At 36.1% G+C, this 23,415-nt stretch overlaps 1 protein-coding gene and 2 long non-coding RNA genes across 9 annotated transcripts in view; 2 read left to right on the forward strand and 1 right to left on the reverse strand.

The window, feature by feature from the left end:
• Window positions 1-1,413: 1,413 nt before the first annotated feature.
• On the reverse strand, window positions 1,414-13,367 carry LOC125671683 (beta-1,3-galactosyltransferase 1-like). 6 transcript variants are annotated; one of them, XM_048907533.2, is made up of 5 exons: window positions 13,042-13,366; window positions 5,888-5,999; window positions 5,074-5,168; window positions 3,518-3,671; window positions 1,414-2,757 (listed from the first exon to the last, which is right to left on the reverse strand). In XM_048907533.2, the coding sequence occupies exon 5, from the start codon at window positions 2,729-2,731 to the stop codon at window positions 1,481-1,483; it is 1,251 nt and encodes a 416-aa protein (XP_048763490.2). In that variant the 5' UTR covers window positions 2,732-2,757; window positions 3,518-3,671; window positions 5,074-5,168; window positions 5,888-5,999; window positions 13,042-13,366; the 3' UTR covers window positions 1,414-1,480. The 6 variants fall into 6 exon arrangements, with proteins under 6 accessions (XP_048763490.2, XP_048763491.2, XP_048763492.2 ...); XM_048907534.2 differs by having other exon boundaries at window positions 3,518-3,738; XM_048907535.2 differs by lacking the exon at window positions 13,042-13,366 and adding an exon at window positions 9,056-9,185.
• Window positions 7,877-12,151, forward strand: LOC130054022 (uncharacterized). The gene is made up of 2 exons (XR_008802276.1): window positions 7,877-8,643; window positions 12,082-12,151. It is a non-coding gene; the product is annotated as an uncharacterized LOC130054022 (long non-coding RNA).
• Window positions 13,368-19,830: 6,463 nt separating the features above from the next.
• The window catches only part of LOC125671688 (uncharacterized), a 19,351-nt gene continuing 15,766 nt past the window's right edge, over window positions 19,831-23,415 (forward strand). The window contains exon 1 of one of the 2 annotated variants that reach the window (XR_007368715.2): window positions 19,831-20,410. This is a non-coding gene — a long non-coding RNA (uncharacterized LOC125671688). The remainder of the gene's footprint in view (window positions 20,411-23,415) is intronic. The other variant, XR_007368713.2, reaches the window with a different exon arrangement.

Below are 23,415 nucleotides of genomic sequence, written 5' to 3' on the forward strand. Positions count from 1 at the left end.
AAAGTCTCATTTAAAGTCAGCATCTCGCAATTCTATGGTCGTTATAACGATCGATCTAGTTTGCCAATACAACCTATCATTGGGTCAAATGCTGTCTGACGTGTTTCATACCAATTGTTATGCCGTTCTTGGCACAATAATTTTGACTACGGATAACTCTGATTACCTGATCAAGATATTGGGCTCATAGCGGGTGTGACCGGTCAACAGGGGATGCTTACTCCTCCTAGGCACCTTATCCTACCTCTGGTATATCCAGGGGTCCGTGTTTGCCCAACTCCCAATTTTGTATTGCTGATAGGAGTTATGAGATTGATCACTGTTCGTTATCTTCACCTTCCATGGGAACCCCTGACCCAGGGACTGCAAAATTAGTCGAGGCTAATTCTTTCTCCTACGTCCAGGATTCAAAGAGAAATAACACATTTCACAATATGAGCCACAGCCACGTCATTTAGCACCAACATTCATAACCCAAGAAGGGGGCTATGAATCATGAAAAGCCAACGGGGTCAAATTTCTATCCCTGTAACTGTGTATTTGTAACTACGCAATGCAACATGTGTAGAAATGTTAAACGTAACTTCACAATTGCAGTACTAATTATCGTATTAAATTAGGACACTGTCAATCATTCAGTGGGTTGCCATGACTGTAAATGTTACGCAATGAATTATCCGTTGAATGTTTAAATTCATATTTAAACATGGGTACATTTACACTGAACGAATGATGCATTGCGTAGTTAAAAATACACAGATATAGGGATAGAATTTTGACCCCGTTGGCTTGTTTAATACAATTATCATTTTTTATTATCATCATCATGTGGGGGTGTTCTGTTTTATTCTTTCTTTTTAGCCTTAGCTTCCTGGGAGATTTTTTGTTACCCTACAATGCATTTTGTCAATATTGGTAAAAAATTAACAAGTAGTAATATGAATATTAATGCACGTCGCACGAAGACAGATCGCATATAGGTCACCAAGTACACTACTTCTAAAGCAGTCGGATTAAAACCAGCCCCGCCCCCCCCCCCCTCTTCTCGTATCGACGAAGGTAGGAGAAGGGGGGGGGGGGGGCTAGTTTTAATCAGACTGCTTTTAAAGATGGCCTACATGGAACAAAAGCTCATTTGCAACGACTTTTTAAAAAGAAACCACACACACATTTCATTGATTTTCGTCTATAAAGATGCAAACTGTTATCATCGATCGATAAATTTCATACCTTAGTTTTCGTAAAGCAAAAAAAAAAAAAAAAAAAAAAAAATAAAAATTGAAGGCGAGACACATGACGGACACAATACAGTGCAGTCTATCACGTTCAATACCAACGTGACATTCCTTCATACAAATAGCGACAACACTCGAGAGCCGCCAGTTATTAGATAACACAAATCTCCACCCCAAAAACACTTCAAAACAGACATTTTATCAGTTTCCGATTTTCTTTGCAATTAAATGCCACATTTATTCCGTCAAGTTTGTTCCGGAGTACAAAATGATTTAGATTGTTTGCAATATTCTTTCCACGTTTGCATCATAGAATCTGGACACGATATTCTGTGAAACGCTACCGTTCTCAGAAAATTCATTCTCGCAGCTGCGGTGGTCACCGGCCCGGGAGACCTCGTATAGAACCCCACTTGATTCTTGGGCGTAATTTTCAGTTTCTCTGCAATAATTCCCAAATACGTGTCGTCAATTTGTATGGGTTTAATGTAGGGAATAGCGAGAACGAATTTCTTCACAACATCTGCAGACATGATATAAGCGAACCCTGCCAGATATCTTGGATAACTGTCAAATGGATAGTCTTCCCAAGATACAAACCACTTGGACGTATTGTCTCTGTAGGGCACGGAAGTGGACAGGGCTTTACCAAACAACATATCAGATTGAGGATTCGCAAATTTCCCGATTTTTTGAAGATTATTTACAATGATGAAAACATCATCGTCTACGTAAAAACTAAGTTTTGCTCTTGAGCAGTATTGGGAGACCCAGTTGAGTCCCATGATAGTTTTCAGTGTGTTGTTTGAGTAACTGTCCACAAAATCTTCTTGTACAACATCCCCATACTCCAAAGCTTCGGTATCCACTTGTCCTTGCATATCCTTTTTATAACCAAGGAGAAAGACTATTTTAACAGCCTGATAATAGCTTACATTTCCCCAAGTCTCCCGTATGACTTGGCGGTTCGAGAAATTATTTACTCCAGATTTTACGACTAGAATCAGAGATAAAGACTTTTCACATATGAATTGTCCATTATGAATGTAATCGAAATTGTGTGGGTTGATGGCTTCATTGATAACTTCCTTGCCCTCAAGTTGTGCTTTCACTAATTCTACAATATCTAGTTCTAGAGGGTAGAGAAGAGCTATAAACTTCAGCTTCTTTTTTCGTATATCATATGTATTTAACGGGGGCGCACACTGAAACAGTACACTATTTCCATGAGACTTGCGTACCTCTGTACCGTTTAGCAAATGAGTAAAATTTAAAGAAAAAGGGCATCCTTTACGTGGAAAGTTCTCGGAATAGGCGTATCTGAGGAAGTTGTTTAGCGGATTCATGGGGCTCTCCGTCACTGCACTAACAGGCATGTGGAGCGGCAGCTGACGAGCAAAGAGCCAGAAGGACAGCGGAATGACGAAGAAGATGTACGGACTGGAAAAGGTCTTCCTGCATCTTCGCCACGTGAGAAATCTGACACATGTTCGCATATTTCTAGATGATTAGTACCAATGATCTGTAAATACAAATTATTATACTCATTTACACTTGTAATTTGGGACTTGATATACATTCATTGTTATTCTCCATATACAATATTCAATGTTGACATCAGAGCTGCGGACATCGAGAAATGCTAGTGTCACGTATTTAACAAAGTTGTTAACCTCGGCGTACCGGAATTTATAAATGTGAAATAAATATCAAACAAGAGGTCCATAGGCCACACCGCTCATCGGAGTCATATCTTGCTCATACAGAAGCACTTATCACCACTATCGCTGTATATACAGGTGCTTGCATATTTTTTCTAGCTTCAGAACTGTAGCTCAAGGGGGAAAATTGGGATAGATCAATTATTTTCTCAAACTGTTATATCCTATTACCGGTACTTTCGAAAATAGTCCAATTTCTAACTTCCGCGATCAGCTACGAATGGTCAATCGTGGAGTTCGTAACGGATCGCACGACAGTTGGAACCAATCATTGCCATTCTCAACTAGATCGGCCAACTACGAGAGATCCTGACAGGCCATGTGTGTAAAGTTGTTTTATGAGATCAGAGTGTTTCAACTACAGAATTGTACTGAGGAAAAAAATCACATATTAATTTGAAATAGTTATATTTTGTCAACAGTGAACTAGGCCTATCAGATCCAGTAGTTTGTGCTCTGCTATGTACAGCTTTCACCGTCAAGATTACATATCATGCATATGTAGCTTAGACTGCAGGAAGGTCATCATAATTATTTTTCAAATATAAAATTTTCACTTACTTCTAGTTGTCTTCATACATACAGCATATGATAAACTATTCTAGTCTATACCCTGTAGATGAAAAGCGGTCAGTGCGTCATCCAACAGAGACAAGTCATGTGACATCAGTAGACGTAGATCAAGTTCATCGTTGATAGCAGATCACTGTCCTTCCTGTTTTTTTATACGAATGATGTTAGAACACATCTTCCAAAGTCAAGGGTTTGCGATCAAAGATAATCTTTATAACGGAAAGATGGTTTATTATAACATATTTTGTGTACAAAATAGTTGCCCTTGTCCTAATATTACGTCGTGTTTGTCATCGCGTCATCCAAAAAGGGGCGCTACTCAAGTTTTCCAAAAGAGATCTACGCTCGGCCAGGCTCGGTAACTGAAATGACCGAATTAGTTACTTAGGATTTTACGGAATTTGACCACTAACTTATAGCATCGGTCTACCTCATGATACCACGAGACAGGAGAATCTAAGTGACAAATTCTACGTTTGGAATCATTTTTGGATATTTTTTTTTAAAATTTCGATGAACTCGAAACCGCTTCACATTTTGCAAATATATTGATATTCAAAATTAAATTAAGATAGAATTCTTAAACTTCAAATCAATTTTCAAAAGTTGAATTCTTAAGTGATATAGACCATGGTACACATCTAGGACGGACTGAACTTCAGTCTGATCAAAATACTTCCGTATCCCGACGACAATCGAAATGCGGGATTGAGTGAGAGATAGGACTTTAATCAGATTGACTGAAACATAGAGTTAACTTATGTTTGTATACATTGTAAATCCTCTGCATATACATTATGCACCATGTAGTATTTTCCGTTGAGGCCTAAATTATATCCAGCCTCACTTACCTGCATGTGTTTACACCAGTTCAAACTAGGGGAGTGTGAAGAAACTGTAATATTAATCTAAGACTAAAACAGTCGAAAATTTTGTTCCCAGCAGTGACGGATTTAGAGCCCCCCCCCCCCCCCCTTTTCCCTTGTGACCAAATTGATTATTCGTCGTTATTCAAAATTCATTCATTGATTTTATTATATAATGAAGTATAGCTAGAATCATACATAAAAGTAACCTAAAAGACCCCGCACCTGGAACCCACAATTAGGCTTTGCCTTTGATCCACTTGGGGCCCTTATGGTAACACCCACCCACCCTCCCCAACCCTTAACCTATTGCCCCCTTCCATTAGTAAATCCTGGATCCACCACTACCATGTATAGTCACGAATCATTGACAATACAATCCCAAATAGATTAGAATACCCTGAACGCGCTTGATCCAGGTAACCGATTATTCGAATGGGAAAAAATGTAATATTCCAGTATAAAAACTTATCAATAGATTTGCTGCGTCTTGATTTACATTGAAGTCATGACGGACGGATCAATATGAGCGGATGGACACTGGTCAGAATGCCATGAGGGCTCAATCATAATTTAAAAAACAAACAAAAAACAGTAAACTGGTCAAAAGTCAATTTCAAGAATATGTCACATATGTGTTTTCTCTGGTAATCGTGTTTTAATAAATATTACACAAACCTATAGGCCTAGATCTAATTGGGTTTCAAAAGTTGCATTCTTGAAAATAATGTGTTCAGTCCTCCCTCGTACTTTAGTTTCGGTTTCTTTACTTCCTGAAATTTGAAAACGTAATTATTACAATACACACAGAATAATTGGTTTACCAAGAAACTGAGATAAGAATATCACAGACTGTATAGCGAGAAATTATACGCCATACGAACGACGTGTGGTTTTGGAGGGGCACACACCGTGAGATACCGCAAGATTGGACATTAATTGGTTGTACCTATTAGTGCAATTATTAGAAATCGTATCCTAATTTGCAGTATATAGGAGGCCATTTAAAACATCCTCTTCTTTTTCGAAGGAAACAAGAGAGAAATTAAAAGCAATTTCCCTTTCTTGCATGATCCCATACATATGGTAGTTTGTTCGAAATATCAAGGACATTTTTCATATTCTGCTACTTTTGCCAAATCAAACTTTCCCCAAAATTTCTGAAACGTTCTTTTCTTGCGATTTTGTTGTACTGGAAAGAAAGGTATACATTCTTCACAATAAATTATGGAGTATTTTACGACGACGTGGATTCCACTGAAAATGATAGTTGACCAGTAGTCGAGTTCCCTAAACCCCATTTTAGCGTCAATTGTTACCTAGTTTTAAAAACTAAAGAAGCTACGTGCACACGGTGCATATCCTACATGCATGTATATACAGATTGTCTGAAATCTGACAAAAATCCTTCCTTATATATAATTCATATTGAAAAGTAAACCTTTAAAAAGACATACAACTTGCCTTCTAAGAACAATATTTGTATACTTACAAAGATTTATTTCCAAATTCAAAGGAAGGTCACTGTGAAACGAGCAGACACGGGGTTTCATGTTGCAGCTAGTGGTAATTAAAACGAATGTGATCTCGGGAAGATGAAATCTCTGCAAGAATATGATATACTGTTCATGATTTCATGGACACGTTGAGTAAAGTGGAACTTACACCAGAGATTTATATCTCTGCTAACACTTAAGATTTTCAATTCATGACGCTATATTGAGGGTTTTATAAGTCAAACATGACTTTTACATTAAATGTTATCAGCCCACATTGATTCATTGACTAGGAATCACAACAAGAGGGTCATGGGCCACAACGCTCACCCGAGTCACCGTGAACCTACTGTTCTTCAAAAGATTTTCAAAGGATCTTGACCCTCTTTAATCCCATGTCAAATTTTAACCCCATATATGACCCAACCGAACGTGAACCATGCTTCAATATCAACATGATTTACATGGACTTGCTGTTCCGGAGAATATTTTTACACCCCCATGTCAAATTTGATTCCCGATTTTAGCCCCACCCCCAACGCCTGGGTCCATGCATAGATAAAATTGGATTCACACAACTTGAGGACGTTTAAATATTGACATTATTTAGTCGTATAGGCGCTTTATATCCCTTGGTAGCCTAATCACTATATATAAGAGTATATAGTAATTAGGTCCCTACGCGATATCAGTGCCTGTGGCCCAAACTTATTCAAAAGTGAATCTGGACTACTTAGGAATGCTAACATATTAATATGGCTAATAATGACCAGTTTTGTATATTATATGTAATCCAATGGCAAATTTTGATTTCCTATTGACCCCCCCCCCCTCCCCCTCCCCGTGGGGAGTATGATTTGAAGAAACTTTAATATGCAGTCCGCGAGTGCATTAGCATTTTAGCATACCAATCTATAAATATTTATATCATCTATCTATGCTGTGAATACCAGTTCATTCCCTTCATTCATAACAAACCGGTCGCCGTAGCTCAGTGGTAGAGCGTTTGCTTCGTAACCGGAAGGTCGTGAGTTTAATTGAGCTCCGCTTGTGTCATGGCCGCGTCAAACCTTTGACGTTGAAACAGGTAGTGACTGCTCCTTCGCCAATAAGTGAGAATCTCGGGTCTTTCGGATATGACCTTAAAAACGGAGGTCCCGAGTTGCGGCAGGCGTTGGCACGATAAAGAACCCTCATTGCTATACGACTCTGGGGCCCGTTTCACAAAAAGATGTATTTACGCCAAAATTTAGGCCGGCCTAAATCGCGTTTCGCAAAGGAGCGTATAATACTATTTCTAAACATTGAGGTGGATAGTAAACGAATTTTGTTGAGAAATTAACGAAATATACTTACAAATGTAATGGATAAATAAGCCAATATTTCATGATTGTTTAGAGCAAATGCATATTGTGTAAAGTGTTTTAATAATTATAAAAAAAATTATTTCAACAAAAAGAAAAGAAAAAAAAAGGCTAATCGGTCGCATGATTATTTTTTGTAGGGTAACTGGGAAGTCGCCCAGTGCGCCAGTTTAATATAACTTGTAAGTGGCACACTGGGGGTCCGAATAACGTATTCACTGACCAAACCCGAAAAGACGCTGGCGTTCTAAGGCGGTAGGGAGACCCGCCCTTCTCACCCTGTCTCCTGCAGTGCTACTTGGATTGGAACCATGTGGGGGATATAAATTAGACAAAGATGTACCAGCCTGTAGCATTCCTTCACTGAAGTGAGGTGGATGTAGCCTCAATCGCCCCCGATGGTGGCCCCACTATAACAGATTTACTTGTTTTAACTTGTTAGGAATTTAGCATCTCCACACTGATATGAAGTTTGTGAGGCCCCATCTGTCCCCGGTGGTTGCCCCATTATAGTGCATTGTAGATTAACTTTGTTTAAACTTGTCAAGAATGTTAGTCCTGTAAACTGCCCCCCCCCCCCCCCCCCCAACCCTGCTTTAGGAGCAGGTGGGTGGGGGAGACATTAAGATTTTGGAGCAGAAACAGTCTAAACATACCATTAATATATGCTGCATGCTGTTATAATATTTACTCTAGATATAAAAAGCGAACAATTAAAATTTAGATAAAATCTTAATAACCTAGTTATAGGTTTATCAATTTCCGTTCCATCTCCAGTATGTTTAAAAATATGTGATGACATTTATACAAGTGACTCGGCCCCCATTGAATTTCTATTGAGATTTGGCTTGAATTTATTAAATTGTAGTTGTGACATGTAAAATGAGCTTTTAAAGCTTGAATAAATGAAGTATCCAGCTATGATTTTATCTACTGTTTGTAGTCATGTATTTACACCACCTACAGTGTTGTCTTCTCTTACTAAAGTTTAAAATAATTTATGAATTGAATTATGTTATGATCACCAGACAATATGCACTTACCTACGGTACATGTAGGTCTATACATGTATTACATATTTTTGTTCAGCATGTATATTGCGTGTATTACTAGTAACTTCTACATTTCAAAAGTGCATTGCAGGAAAGCATGTATATTTCGTGCATTGTAACTGTCGTCTGATTCAGTGTTCAAGAAAATGATATAATGGCGTCTTCAAATTCACAGAGTAAAATCAGTAAAAGAAAACCTAATTGGACGGATGATGAATTACAAGTGCTACATGTAGCATCATCAATTCGTGAATATAGCGATATTCTGTTTCCAAAACTTTCTAGTGATATCACTTAGGAGAAAAAGAAGGGAATATGAAACGAAATCACAAAATAGTAAGTAGTCTAGTATTTTACCAAAAGTTCAGATAGTCGTAGATATTAAAAGGAAAGAATGCTTAAGCATTTGTTATGGGGATTTAACACCGCCACCCCCTTCCCCAAAAATTTAAAACAAGGACTCATTATGCAGTCGTTGCCCTCTTTAATATATTGTCATCATAATTGTAAATTATAGGTGAGCGGTTACAATATTTCTTTAAGCATTCGTTTAGTTCTTTACAGACTAAGAGTTACACCTAGTCATGAGCAGGCCTAGATTTAAGTCATAAACTTAGTCGGTTGCAAATATACTTCTGTTTTATGAAACTTTGTCCGGTTTTAGGACTTCGTCCTGTTTTTACGCGCGATTAAGCTTATGTCTGGTCGTAAGCCTTTTCGTGAACGATCTAAATTTCTGGTACTTTACCGACAACTGGTGACGTCTCAATACGATGAGTAAAAGATTCTCCAAGGGACGAAAAAACAATCAATCATGCATAGCAGAGTTTTCGTAAATAACACAAAATTTCCATAAGCATAATGTAAATTGAAAGCATAATGACAACAACTGGCTGTGTGCTATAAATAGTATACATGTATAATTAATTCCTCCATTAAAACAACTGCAGATGTACTTAATTACTATCGTTATACATGTACACAAATACCTCCACTTACAAATCGGCGACCAACTATAATGTCACATGTCACCGAGTGGTGTAAATTGGGAAAGTACCTTTGCAAGTCTTCAAACACTACTATACACCAAAAGGAGACTTTCCTCAATATAATGTTATAATATTACATAAATTCTATAAATCTATGAACTGATGGTTCTTCGTATCAAACAATACCACCAACAGTAGGATCATTATTTCTTCCCTTCCAATCGATAGTATGTCCTCTGTTCCTACTACCCATGCATAGTCTAGATACAATGCCTCACAGTATTCTCATATGTTACCGCGATCGGCTAGCCGCCGCTTTCACATTTAATCATCTTAGAGCACCCACACACGATTATAAATTCTCACACAATGCTTCGAAAACATTATCTTTCCATTTCCAAATAGTGTTGTTAAATGATAAAAAATGTTATAGTCATTTTGATTGGTCTGACCATAGACATTATTATATTGTTAATGTCTCTGGTCTGACCAGGTTTCTGTGACAGTAACAAACCTAAATAGCGGTGAACTGGAACGCCGTGTAGTCTATCAAATGATAAAAAATTCTTGTATAATAAAGTACTCTGAAATATCGCATGCTATCAGAAATACAAAATGTTATTTAATGTTTAAAAAATGTATATATCAAACTGTAATATATAACAAGAGGCCCATGGGCCATATCGCTCACCTGAGTCACCTTGGTCCATATCAGAAGACTTTCCATATATATTTGCATGTAAAACCGTAGTCCCTATTATGGTCCCAACCTACCCCTGGAGGCCATGGTTTTTGCAAACTTGAATCTACACTATGTCAAAAAGCTTTCATGTAAATGTGAACTTCTTTGGCCCAATGGTTCTTGAGAAGAAGATTTTTAAAGATTTTTCCTATATATTTGTATGTAAAACTTTGATCCCCCCTTGTGGCCCCATCCTATCCCCAGGGGCCATGATTTGAACAAACGTGAATCTGCACTATGTCAGAAAGCTTTCATGTAAATATCGGCTTTTCTGGCTCTGGTTCTTGAGAAGAAGATTTTTAAAGATTTTCCCTATATATTTGTATGTAAAACTTTGATCCCCTATTGTGGCCCCATCCTACCCCTGTTGGCCATGATTTGAACAAAGTTAACTCTGCACTATGTCAGAAAGCTTTCATGTAAATATCAGCTTTTCTGGCTCAGTGGTTCTTGAGAAGAAGATTTTTAAAGATTTTTCCTATATATTTGTATGTAAAATTTTGATCCCTTATTGTGGCCCCATCCGACCCCCGGGGGCTATGAATTTAACAATTTAGAATCTGCGTTATATCAGGAAGCTTTCATATAAATCTCAGCTTTTCTGGCTCAGTGGTTCTTGAGAAGAAGATTTTCAAAGATTTTTCCTATATATTTGTATGTAAAACTTTGATCCCCTATTGTGGACCCATCCGACCCCCGGGGGCCATGATTTTAACAATTTAAAATCTGCACTATATCAGGAAGCTTTCATATAAATCTCAGCTTTTCTGGCCCAGTAGTTCTTGAGAATAAGATTTTTTAATTACCCTACTCTATTTTTTACCTTTTCCAGATTATCTCCCCTTGGAAGGTGGCCTGGCCCTTTATTTTAACAATTTATAACTCCCTTTACCTAAGAATTACCTAACCCTGTTTGAACTCGAGTTTTACGAGTTGTAATGTACAAAGTTTTCAACCGCATATGAGAAATTATATATTTAATCAACACGTATTCATAGACTTACACGAAAAGAATTGACGATGTTTTCTATTGATAAAAATAAAGTCTCGCTTGTAAACTATAACTAAAACTCATTCCGTTAAATTTGTCCTCCTCACGTGAGAAATTATGACCATGGAAAAAGAAATATATATATTGTATGAAGTACAGCTGTAAATTGGAAGAGGAAGAGGAACACAATGTTAGAAATGTATACATTGGTAGTTGTAGAGTTTCCGGTCCTCATCAGTGGCTCGTTTCCTTGTCTTATTGTAGTAGGCGGACAGAGGCACTTCCCCGTCCTGTGACGTGTACTTTTATTACCCGTAAACTATCGCTAACGCATGCTAAACCAAGCGAATTAATAATAATAATAATGTCCTTTATTTAAACAGGATAGCACAATTAGTTTAAAACTAGTTTACATTGTGGTCCTGAAAACATATATACAGACAGCAGTATTATACAGATACAATATAAAATAGTATATGTTGGTATGTTGTATACATACACGTACACTATTTACGTATTTAAAACTGAAAATAAAACAAAATAAATAAACAAATAATAATAAAACTGAAAATAATCAAAAAGAAATCTATATGGTTTTAATTTCCCGAATGAAAAACATTTCTAAGATAAGCGGATTTAAAAGTTTCCAATGTTGGGTAGTATTTTAAAAATTCTGGCATATTATTCCATAACTGCGAACCGTAAATTGTAAAAGATCTTCTAAAATATTGTGTCTTTGCTCTCTGGATATATAATGAATTACTTTGACTTAATCTGGTAGATCTACTGCTAATTTCATGAACATACTGAAAAACATCTAAATAATCCGGGGTTAGACTATGTAAAACTTTGAAGACAAGAATGATAGTTCTATATAGAAAATAGTCTGACAGAGGCATCCATCTAAGTTGCTGCATCATTTAATCTTGAGGATAATTTCTGTCGATAATCACTCATTTTTGTGAATTTAATACGCTACGGATATTGAACTGTGCGGATTTGAAAACTTTATATTCTTCCCTATACAGATCGATGTTATTTCCTTTTTGTAGAACTGCCATGGAATGACGCACGCACGGAAGGAATTTACATTTATGATTTTTATAAATACTTCAGATCTACTAGCAGTGTGGTTCTTGGTAATAAACAATAAAACACACTTCACAAGCACTTTCCCTATAGGCGACTATAACAATATTCACAGGGGCTAAGCTTGTTTTGGGTCCGAACTCTATAGAGATATAAATCTATGAGTTCGAGCCCAAAACGGGCTTAGCCCCTATGATAATTCTAAAAGGAGTCAGCTCATAATTTTCTACTAGCTTATATATAGACCCCGATTTTGTCTTCAAACTTGCGTCTTTAGTTTTAAAAAATAGTTCTTAATCTATTGAATCGTCTGCCCATAATAGATCCGCCGTAGTTAAACTGGCTTGGTTTCTTCTGCAATGTACATGTACCAGTCCTGATTTCAAATCTTTGCAATATATCATGAAAGTGAGAAAGTCAACAGGATCGACCTTCTAATTAATGAAAATCATATTCAAACAATATGCCCAGTCTGATTAAAACCAGCCCCCTTCTCCTATCGGACGATAAGAGAAAGGGGCCTGATTTTAATCAGACTGACAATATGCCCATACCCAAGAAACTGACCTAGTTCAGGGTGTGCAAGGCTATTTTACTTTCGTTTTCTATTACCATACGCTCCATTGAAGTTTAACGAAAAGATCGTTAAGATAAAATGTTCATTAATTAGTAGCTACAGCATTGGATTATAGAGCCAAATGACTGTCATTTTAGGGACCATGATACTATGAATCCAAGTCAGTTTAACTAAGGCGGAACTACACGACACCGACACGTTACATAGAGTTGGAGACGGGACCGAATCATCAATGTAAATCAGTTTGAAAAAGGCGGTGCATTATGCGTTGATCCCAACAGAAATCCGTCGAATTCTGTGTGGACCTTTTCACAACTGTTCACGAGTTTAAATCGTTCACACTTACCGAGACGTCAGGCTGTTATATTCTTCAGTTGCACAGTCAGAAAAATCTATAGCTGGTGGAAAGGAAAATAAAGAGTCCATAAGAAAATCTCCTGGAAGCTTACATGCAGTCTGTAGGATGAACGTCCATCTCGCTATCACTGTCTGCAGTAGTTTGTTTTCTATTGATCCAACATCAATGTCATTTCAGAGGACAGACGGTTAAAACGAGTTGAGCGGGAAGATACATTGTAGGAATTTGATACGGCATAGTCGAGAACCTGGCTCCATGCCCATAACACGAGAATAGTTATTGCATATAGTATTGATGTGGACAGTCAATAAAATTCATGTTGAGATTGGATTTATATATATGATTCAAAATTTCAATTGACAAATTGCACGTCCCTTGCTTTTGAGTAGTACGTATATATCTAAACATTTTTCGTTGGATCCGGGTCAGAATAGATCCTCAGCACCCCTTGCTTGTCGTAAGTATAGCGACTAAATGGGGCGGTCCTGCGAATGACACCGCAAAAACCGAGGTCCATTGTCACAGTAGATATGACACGATAAAAAATCACCCCTGCTCAAAAGCCACAAGAGCCGAGCATAGGCCTAAATTTTGCAGCCCTTGGTGGTTCAACACTACATATAGGAATGATGTTTTGACCACACTTGAATTTATGCTACAAAAGGATGCTTACATATTTCATGTATTTTGACAAATTGTACACTTAAGTTTTTTTCCCAGAAGAATATTTCTATATTTTTGAACCCATAACACGGCTTCACTCTGGTCTCAAGGCACCTGATTTGAACATGGTTTAATCTCCATTATACAGGGAAGCTTCCACACAAGTTCTATTTTTTCTGGTCCATTATATATATATATATATATATATATATATATACATGTATATATCATGACAAGATAAACGGAGTAATCCGTAGTCAAAATCAGTTTGTAAAGAACGGTCTAACCATTGGTATGAGTCACGTCAAACAACATTCGGCCTAACGACAGGTTATATTTGCAAGTAAGATCATTATAACGACCAGAGAATTTGCGAAATGCTGACTTCAAACGAGACTGTTGTAACCCTTGTAAGCTGTAACGTCAACTTATTTGTCAATGGGTTGCATCGATTTAAAAATTGATCAGGCAACGAATCAGTTGAGAGACATAAACATCATACGCAGGTGATGATAATGGAATATCGCTACATATATGTGGGAAGTTGACGACGGAGAAGCTGAAAGTCATCCCATTTGTCACAAAGTTGAGTTGTCAGTATTTTAGTGCAATAATAAACACCGTTATGAACGAACAATACTGGTTGTCATGGATAAGACGCCTTACTCTGCCTTTTTGATTAAAGGCAGTGGCGTAGCCTGAGTTAATTAATGTGTACGGCGAGGGGTCTGGGGGCCGCTCAAGGCCCCCAGCGGGTCCAGGGCAGGTCCCTGGTAGGGGTTCCGGGGGAGACTAATGTATCGCAGATACTGCAGACACTTATTTTTCAACTATGTTTGTAGCATTTAATAGGGTTTTTTTTTTTTTTTTTTTTTTTTGATGTGTACGCCCGGGCGTTTTGACGTAAACGTAACTACGCGCCTGAAAGGAAAATATATATACAGGTAGATGCGGAGGAAAAATTTGTTCGCAATTTCTACGTCACTTGGAACTTTTCTAAAAAAAAAAAAAAACAAAACGAAAAAAGAAAAAGAAAAAAAAACCTGTTGTGTTAAGGAGTGACATGTAAAAATTATATTCCTGGTGCATTTGACAAAACTACTCGCATATTTTTCAGATACAAAGTTTTCTGATACAAAATTTTCAGTTATAGTTTGACTATTCAATAGAGAAAGAACTATATCCAGGGACGGGCGGATCAAAACAAATGCCAAGAAATGCATGAACGGAGACTGAAAATAAACAACAAATGGTGAAAATTTGTCATACAGTGTAAATGCACATTGTATTATATGAAATGGGCACTTGTCTCTCACCCGCTGGTTTGTGACAAGTTGGTGGCATGTTTTGATTGAAGCTAGCCCCATCTTTTTTTTCCAATTTTTTAGTCATGTGTTTTTATTGTGTATATATAGTTTTGTATTCATGATTGCTCTATATTAATTAAGGCAAATTTAAGATATGCTCTTATTGTATTGTATGTACCTTTTTGAGTTGTTCTCATTTTCCTTGTGACCGGTGTAACATATATTTTATACAGGACAATACTGCTACATGTATATTGTTTTTACTTGCATTGACAATTCGTTATAACGAGTTAGTATCTATGGAAATGTTATGGGCCTGTTCTTTCCAAAATTTAAACACAGCGATTATGAATTATCAATATCCACAAAATTAAAATCTCTGCCTTACACACCATTGATGGCTACATGTAATTACGTGACAATTGTGTTCGTCGTAAAGATGACAAGAAAATGTTTATTTTTAGCCGCGAACAAATGAATAGATGACGATATATTTTCTTCTATTCAACAAAAATAATTATTTTCCATTGTCATGAATAAATATAGATTTTATTGTTTTTATATATACCACAGTGGTTTGACAAAATTTTCGAGCTAACTAGATATTTGAGCAACACATTAGCCAGCCTAGATGCAGATGATTTTATAGAGAATATGAATATATTTATACTACTAGTGCAAGCACGTAGAACTAGAGAGTTTCTCCCTTTTTAGCTCAATTGAGTTTTTCTGATCACTTTTTGTCCGGCCTCCGTCTCTCCGTCTGTGTCCGTCAATAAACTTTTTATATTTTCAACTTCCTCTCCCGAACTGCTGGGCCATTTTCAACCAAACTTGGCACAGAGCATCCTTAGGTAAAGGAATTTCAAATTTATTCAAATGAAGGGGCAGAACCCTTACAAGGAGAGGTAATCACGAAAATACAAAATTGAATGGGATCTTTTAAAAATCTCTCAAGAACCAGTTGGCCAGAAAAATTTACATGAAAGCTTTTGACATACTTCAGATTCAAGTTCACTACAATTATGGCCCACAGAGGTAGGGTGAGGGTAATCAATGTTTTACATGCGAATATATAGGGAAAATCTTCAGAAATCTTTTCAAGAACCATTGCGTCAGAAAATTTTTAATTTACTTGAAAATTTCCTGATATAGAGTAGATTCTAATTTGTTCAAATCATGGTCCCCGGGGTTAGGTTCGGGCCACAGTAGGGGATCAAAGTTTACAATTAGATAGATAGGGAAAACTTTTAACAATCTTCTCAAGAACCAATGGGTCAGAAAAGTGGTACATGTAATTTACATAAAAACTTCCTTACATAGAATAGAATCAAGTTTGCTCAAATCATGGTCCCCGGGGGTTTGGATGGGGTCACAATAGGGGATCAAAGTTTTATATGCCGATATATTTTGGGGGAAAAAATTTAAAACTCTCTTGAACTATTTAAGCTACAATGTAGAACTTTGGATTCGAGGCAGATTTTACAAATCCAAGCCGGAATTTCTCGAAACTTGAACTGAAATCTGCGATTTTACTCAAATTTTGAATGTTCAAATAAAAAAACTTAAACTTTAGTTTGAGATTTTTTTTCGAGAAATCCAAGCCTGGCTTCTAATGAATTGTGTATATATGTATAATGCTGCCAGATACAGCGTTCTATGATAATCCTTGTGTAGCCATGTATAATCCACATGACTGTGCATAAGTGTGGGAATCCTTGCAATACTCAGATAGAGTCCAAGTTATTGCAAATTCTTTAATTCGATTTGATTAGATTATCTCTTGGGTCGTTGATTGGTAGAAAGTTACAATCCAATCAAAATCTTTGTATAGTTGTTTTGTACTTTTTAATCAATCGGAAATCATACAAAAAGAAAAATCAAATATTTACCTGAATTTCATTGTGAATTTTTTCCTTGAAAAACCCCCCAAAAAACCACCAACAAACAACCCTTTAACAGACTTTCCTTCCTGAAATATACACGGGGTTGATAATAATGCAGCGTTCTATAGTCAGTTGCGGAATTTTAAGATATCTCCAATTCAAATAAAAATCTCTTTAATTCAATTGGAAATACATTTACATGTAATTTATTTGCTGAATGAGGCCCAACAGTAACAATGCTCACGTCACGTCCTCTCCAATACACGGAAACAACCAAGCATTATATGTCAAAAATAACATTCTATTACGCGTATTGCACGGATCAAAGGAATGCCTCGGTCATTATTCTGCAATATCCCTTCATATGTAATAACTGATTATGAGAAAATCTATACATTGTTTTGTACACGTCGAACTTGCACTTTGTGTTTTGCTAATACAACAATAAAGTCGATAACGGATAATAAAATTTTATAGGAATTAATCAATATATGTTTTACAACATATATTTATCAAAATTTATGAATGAATGTAGAATATTTGTCATTCAATATAAATCAATCGTCTACATTCTAAGATCAATACACATGTAAACAAACATGGCGAAGCACAGACAAGTTAACCCTCTTCCACGTATATGACTGTCGTTTTCTTGGATAGTGTTGGTATAATGCAAGGTGAAGATAACGAACAGTGATCAATCTCATAACTCCTACAAGCAATACAAAATAGATAGTTGGGCAAACACGGACCCCTGGACACACCAGAGGTGGGATCAGGTGCCTAGGAGGAGTAAGCATCCCCTGTTGATCTCACGGTCAACATCAAACTAAGTACTTGAACTAGTTTTCAAAATAGATTTAGCATACCCTACCATCTCACCTTTTTGGTCAGCAAAAATAATATTGATAGAATAATAATTGTTTTTTTAACATGTAATAAATACAAAACCCGCTGGACTACCGCCATGGCGTCAGAAAGTGACCTAATTCGTAGCGGCCTCAAACTAATTGGCACCAAGGCAATTACCGCTTAAAGATATCTATTAAGAAACTATACAAGATTATAATTTGTTGTAAATATTAGGGGACAAATATTGGGGTTTCATTAATAATTACATATATATACTGTATATCAAATCAATTGGTATCAAATTATCTAAAACTCATATTTAAGGTATGGAATTGTACAATTAATATAAAAACTTTACAAAAAGGGCAATTAAAATTAATTGGTAGATTATCATCCCCGCCCGCCCCTCAAAAAAGGGCCCATCCCGATTTTTTTTATTTTCGCAAAAATTACGATTTCAAACAAACTTGCTTCCCAGTGACATGAGTGAATGATTAAAGTCACAGAATGTTGGTTTTATATCGTCTACCAAGGATTCTTTGAACGTTAACTTGATTAACACTTTGTGTGGTGCCTTTTGTTATTATATTTTTCTCTCTCAGGAAATAAAAATCAAAATAAAAAATCTTCCCACCCGCCCCATATTTTTTTGTGACCCCGGATGATAATCTACTATTGACCTAACAAAAATTGATGTAAGAGATAATGGAATTTTGGGGGCAAATATATGGGGGGGGGGGGGGGGGGAGAGAACTGGAAATATGGATGGATTGGTCAAATATATTAATAAATACCACATAACGGGTATTTTCTGCTGTTGTCCATATATATATATATATATATATATATATATGTGTATATATATATATATATATATATACAGGCGCGGATCTAGAAATTTTTCAAAGGGGTGGGTTGAAGAGGAAATGCAGGGGCGGATCCAGGAATTGCGGTTACGGGGGGCGCCACTTTATGAGGCAGGGGGTTTGGGGGTCGCCTTGAGGCTCCCAGTGGGTCCAGGGCAAAGCCCTGGTGCGGGCCATGGGGGCGAAGCCCCCGGAAGCTCCTGGATTTTACAGATTTTATAGGGCTTAAACTATGTCTCCTATTTATGTGATTTTTACTATTTTCTATCATTCTTAATAAGGTGAAATTAGTAAAATGACACAAATTTTAAGGGTTTTGGGAAAAAATTAAGTTCTCCCAATGAAGAAATCAAAAAGATTTTGTCATTCATTTCTCCGGGAGTGGAAGAAATTATTGCTTCTTTTATCGTTTAGTACATTTGTGTAAACAAAATACCATGATTTACCTTAAATTTGAAAATTTTAGGGGGGTGGCGCCGACTGCACCCCTCCCCCTCCTTAAATCCGCCACTGAAATGAGAGTTGTTATAACATACATTAACATAGTTAAACGACAACTTAACAGGAATGCTATCAATTTGTATTTCTAAATTCAAATTTGGATTAATGTTATTGTATAATTATGTAGATATGTCATTCTTGATTTTAAAACGAATCCTGTTTTAAAATGCATTCCGATTTACTCCCAGTAATTCATTTTTAAAAAAGATAAAATGTAATATTACAGATACAAACTATATACTATATAAAAGATAATATGAATTATCATCACCTGATAGAAATGTTAACGCACAATTGTATAAACAATTCCCATCGCCTAGGATTTTTTATAACTCTATAGTCATTCTCTCTCTTTCTTTCTCTCTCTCTCTCTCTCTTTCTTTAGCGAATCCAAAGAGAGGTTGGGTTGCAACCCCCGTACCCCCCCCCCCTCTAGATCGGTCACTGTATGTATATATGTAATATATATATATATATATATATATATATATATATATATATATATATATGTACAAATTAATTTGTATTCACCTGAGGATGGATGTTAAAATCCAGAAAGCGCTAGTGATTTAAATATATTTTGGAACTGTATATTTTCCTGCTTTTTTTTATTGAATATATATATATATATATATATATATATATATATATATATATATATCGATCGATCGACTTGTTACCTCGAGCGCTATGCCGTATATAATTAATTTTTAGACTATTATCCTGATTGGAGGGGAAAAGGAGGAGGGGTGATTTTATACTTTTTTCTTCAAAATATCCATTTTACTTTCTTTTTACACCAATTGCTTTAGATCTTTTATTATTTTTTGAACATTGTTTTCTGTGGGAAAAAAATCTTTTCACAGCAATATAATTGTTGCTGAGTGATTTTGAAGTACATTTTCATGTAATGCAGAACGGTCTACCATCATTTCTATTTTGCGCTTTACTTAATGATAGTATACTAGTGATTTTTGAATGTTGAATTTTTTTTAAAAGCGAATACGGAATATCGGAACCATTATTTCGTCCCCGATTCCTTCCTGGTTTTAATATTTAGTATGTTCAACGAGATCATGTGCAACTTTTCAGTAAATATGCATGATCGTGGAAAAAATAATTCATGCTGTTTTAGCCAATGTGGGAAATACATGTCGTAAGAAGCAACATAACTACTCAAATAAAAGATAACTCAAACTTAATTTGTTTCGAGAAATCCAAGCCAAGTTTTTTTCTTCCAACGAACGCACACGTTGTTTATCTTAGGGAGGAGATATGTGTCGTAAGTTTTTAGTCTTTGATATATTTACGAATTGTAATAAGCATTTCCTCATGAATGCGTTGTAATTGTAAACTATGAGCGTATGAATACAGATAAATACGTCTGTTTTAACGACTGGGAATTTCGACAGAAATGAAAGTAGAATGTAAACATAACAAATCCACTTCATCTTTGAAAATATATGAGTATGAACTGTGGCACGTTCTCTTAGTATTGAATCAAGACAGGCTTCTTCAATTAAACAGTTTCGCAAAGGCGTTCGGTCTAATATCAGCAATCCCAAACCCCCTGTATACTTTTCATATGGTTCTCGTCTGTTGAATATAATTCATACCAAACTGAGGCACATATGTATTTAAATTTGAATTATGATCTTTATCTAGAACAATATTGTTGGTTCTCCATTATGTTCTTGTGGTATGCGTGGAGACGCATACCACTTTTTTTAGCTCACCTGAGCTGAAAGCTCAAGTGAGTTTTTCTGATCACCTGTAGTCCGGCGTCCGTCCGTCCGTCTGACTGTAAACTTTTAACATTTTTGACTTCTCAAAAACGACTGGGCCAATTTCAACCAAAGTTGGCACAAAGTATCCTTAGGTGAAGGGAATTCTAAATTGTTGAAATAAAAGGCCAGGCCACCTTTCAAGGGGAGATAATTAAGAAAAGGTAAAAATAGAGTAGGGTCATTTAAAAATCTTCTTCTGAAGAACCACTGGACCAGAAGAACTGAAATTTACATGAAAGCTTCCTGACATAGTGAAGATTCTCAATTGTTCAACTCATGGTCCCCAGGGGTTGGATGGGGCCATAATAGGGGATCAAAGTTTTACATACAAATATATAGGAAAAATCTTTAAAAATCTTCTTCTCAAGAACCTCTGAACCAGAGAAGCTGATATTTACATGAAAGCTTTTTGACATATTGCAGATTCAAGTTTGTTCAAATCATGGCCCCGGGGGTAGGATGGGCCCACAATAGGGGATCAAAGTTTTACATACAAATATAGGGAAAATCTTTAAAAATCTTCTCAAGAACCATTGGGCCAAAGAAGTTGACATTTACATGGAAGCTTTCTGACATAGTGTAGGTTCAAGTTTGCAAAAATCATGGCCTCCAGGGTAGGTTGGGGCCATAATAGGGACTAAGGTTTTACATGCAAATGTATATGGAAAGTCTTTAGTTATGGGCCAAGTTGACTCAGGTGAGCAATGTGGCCCATGGGCCTCTTGTCTTTATTTGTAAGAAGTATTCAATTGCTAGATACAGATTAATGGATAGATTGCTCAGGTTAAATGATTTGGTTATTATTGATACACATCTTCTACTTTGGGTCGATAATGTCTTATCTACTGAATTGAATAATTGTATTTTCTTATGTTCAGACGTATATTCATGAGACTAAAAGATTTAGCTGTTGATCATATCATATTCCATTGTTTATCTATAGAACACTTACCATTTATGTATTCTCTGTATATTATCTTTAATGACAATTGTGTAACATGTATTAGGTTATAAGGAGAAGAACTCGTAAGTTGTAAGAACTTGCTTCTGATCCTTTTGTGTATATTATATACAGTAAAATACGCTCAAATCAACTGTGGCACGTCATACCAGCATACCTTAGGAAGCGCGTTAGTGTATTTTCAAAAATAAACTGAATATAAAAATATACGGAAACGTTTGTATGACAAAAATTCATACATTGAAGTGATAGGCAAACAAATTACATGTAACGAATTTGTGTCAGTGTCATAAACATTATGTGCAAGCTTAAAGGTACCGTAACAACTGAATCCAATACCAATATCCATGATATTCCCGCTTCCTGACGATCTCTGGTTTTGTTCGCATGCAATCATGCAGCTTTTGTCAGCCATTTCCCCCTAGTAGCTTCATATCTGGGTTAGACCAGTTCAGCTGATCGCACACCCGAGCGTAGACTTGCTCAAGTCTCTGTTTAATAATCATTGCTCTCTTTAATACTTTTGATAATGCCAAACATATGTTTGGTGACATTAAGTATGGTAGAGAGCAGATATTTAGACTTCTGAAACACAAAAAAAATTGAATGAAATGATAAAGTAATAAAAACAACATAGAGACTTGAGCAAGTCTAACCCGAGCGGCGTCCCAACTAAAAAATTCATACTGCACTTTTATTCACACTCAGATCCACCGATACTAAACAAATACTTACAGTTATACTGTTCGTAAGAAAATTGGAAAATTTAGAAACTATTCACATTAAGATGCAGGTAAGAGTTTGTAATGTTTGTGATGCGAGGTTTACTGTTTATTTGTAAAACAGAGATTTCAAGGATACAATTTAAAAAATGCGTTAAAAAGAATCATTTATATATTGACAACTTTCTCCTATGAACTTTGAACTTGAATCTACACAACGTGGGGGGTATTTGGATATTGTTTTGACAAGTTGCAGCTTTTTGTTAGAAAAAAATAAATAAATACTTAATTCATATATTTCGATGTCAAAATTTGAACCCCTATAGCTGCCCGATCGTGATCCCGGTGTCCATGATTTGGACAAATCTATGTTTACATTATTTGAGGAATTATCTAGGACTACTGTTTGAAAATTTTGATGTAAACATTGGACCAATGCTTCCGGAGAAGAATTCAAAATCGCGAAAAGTTAGCAGACAGACAGACAATATAATGATCACAAAATCTGAAAAGTTAGCAGACAGACAGACAATATAATGATCACAAAAGCTGAAAAGTTAGCAGACAGACAGACAATATAATGATCACAAAAGCTGATTGAAATTTAAATAAAGATCACACAACACTTCACGGGAATTATGCCTAAATATAGAAATTAAAACTATGTGACTTTACTTGGAATTTAAAGGACAAGTGATATACTCGTGTTGAATACTTGTACATGTGTATCTGTCTTAATCAAGGCCAGTAGATACGCAGTTAAAATCCAGAGAAAAATACCCATCTCACAAGGTTTTCCCAGCCTAAATAATAAACA

Source organism: Ostrea edulis, chromosome 4 (genome assembly GCF_947568905.1).
Source record: "Ostrea edulis chromosome 4, xbOstEdul1.1, whole genome shotgun sequence".
Lineage (NCBI taxonomy): Eukaryota > Metazoa > Mollusca > Bivalvia > Ostreida > Ostreidae > Ostrea > Ostrea edulis.

What these genes read in the sequence shown, in the direction of transcription:
- LOC125671683 (XM_048907537.2), bottom strand. Translation starts at nt 2,731, where the DNA reads ATGCGAACATGTGTCAGATTTCTCACGTGGCGAAGATGCAGGAAGACC.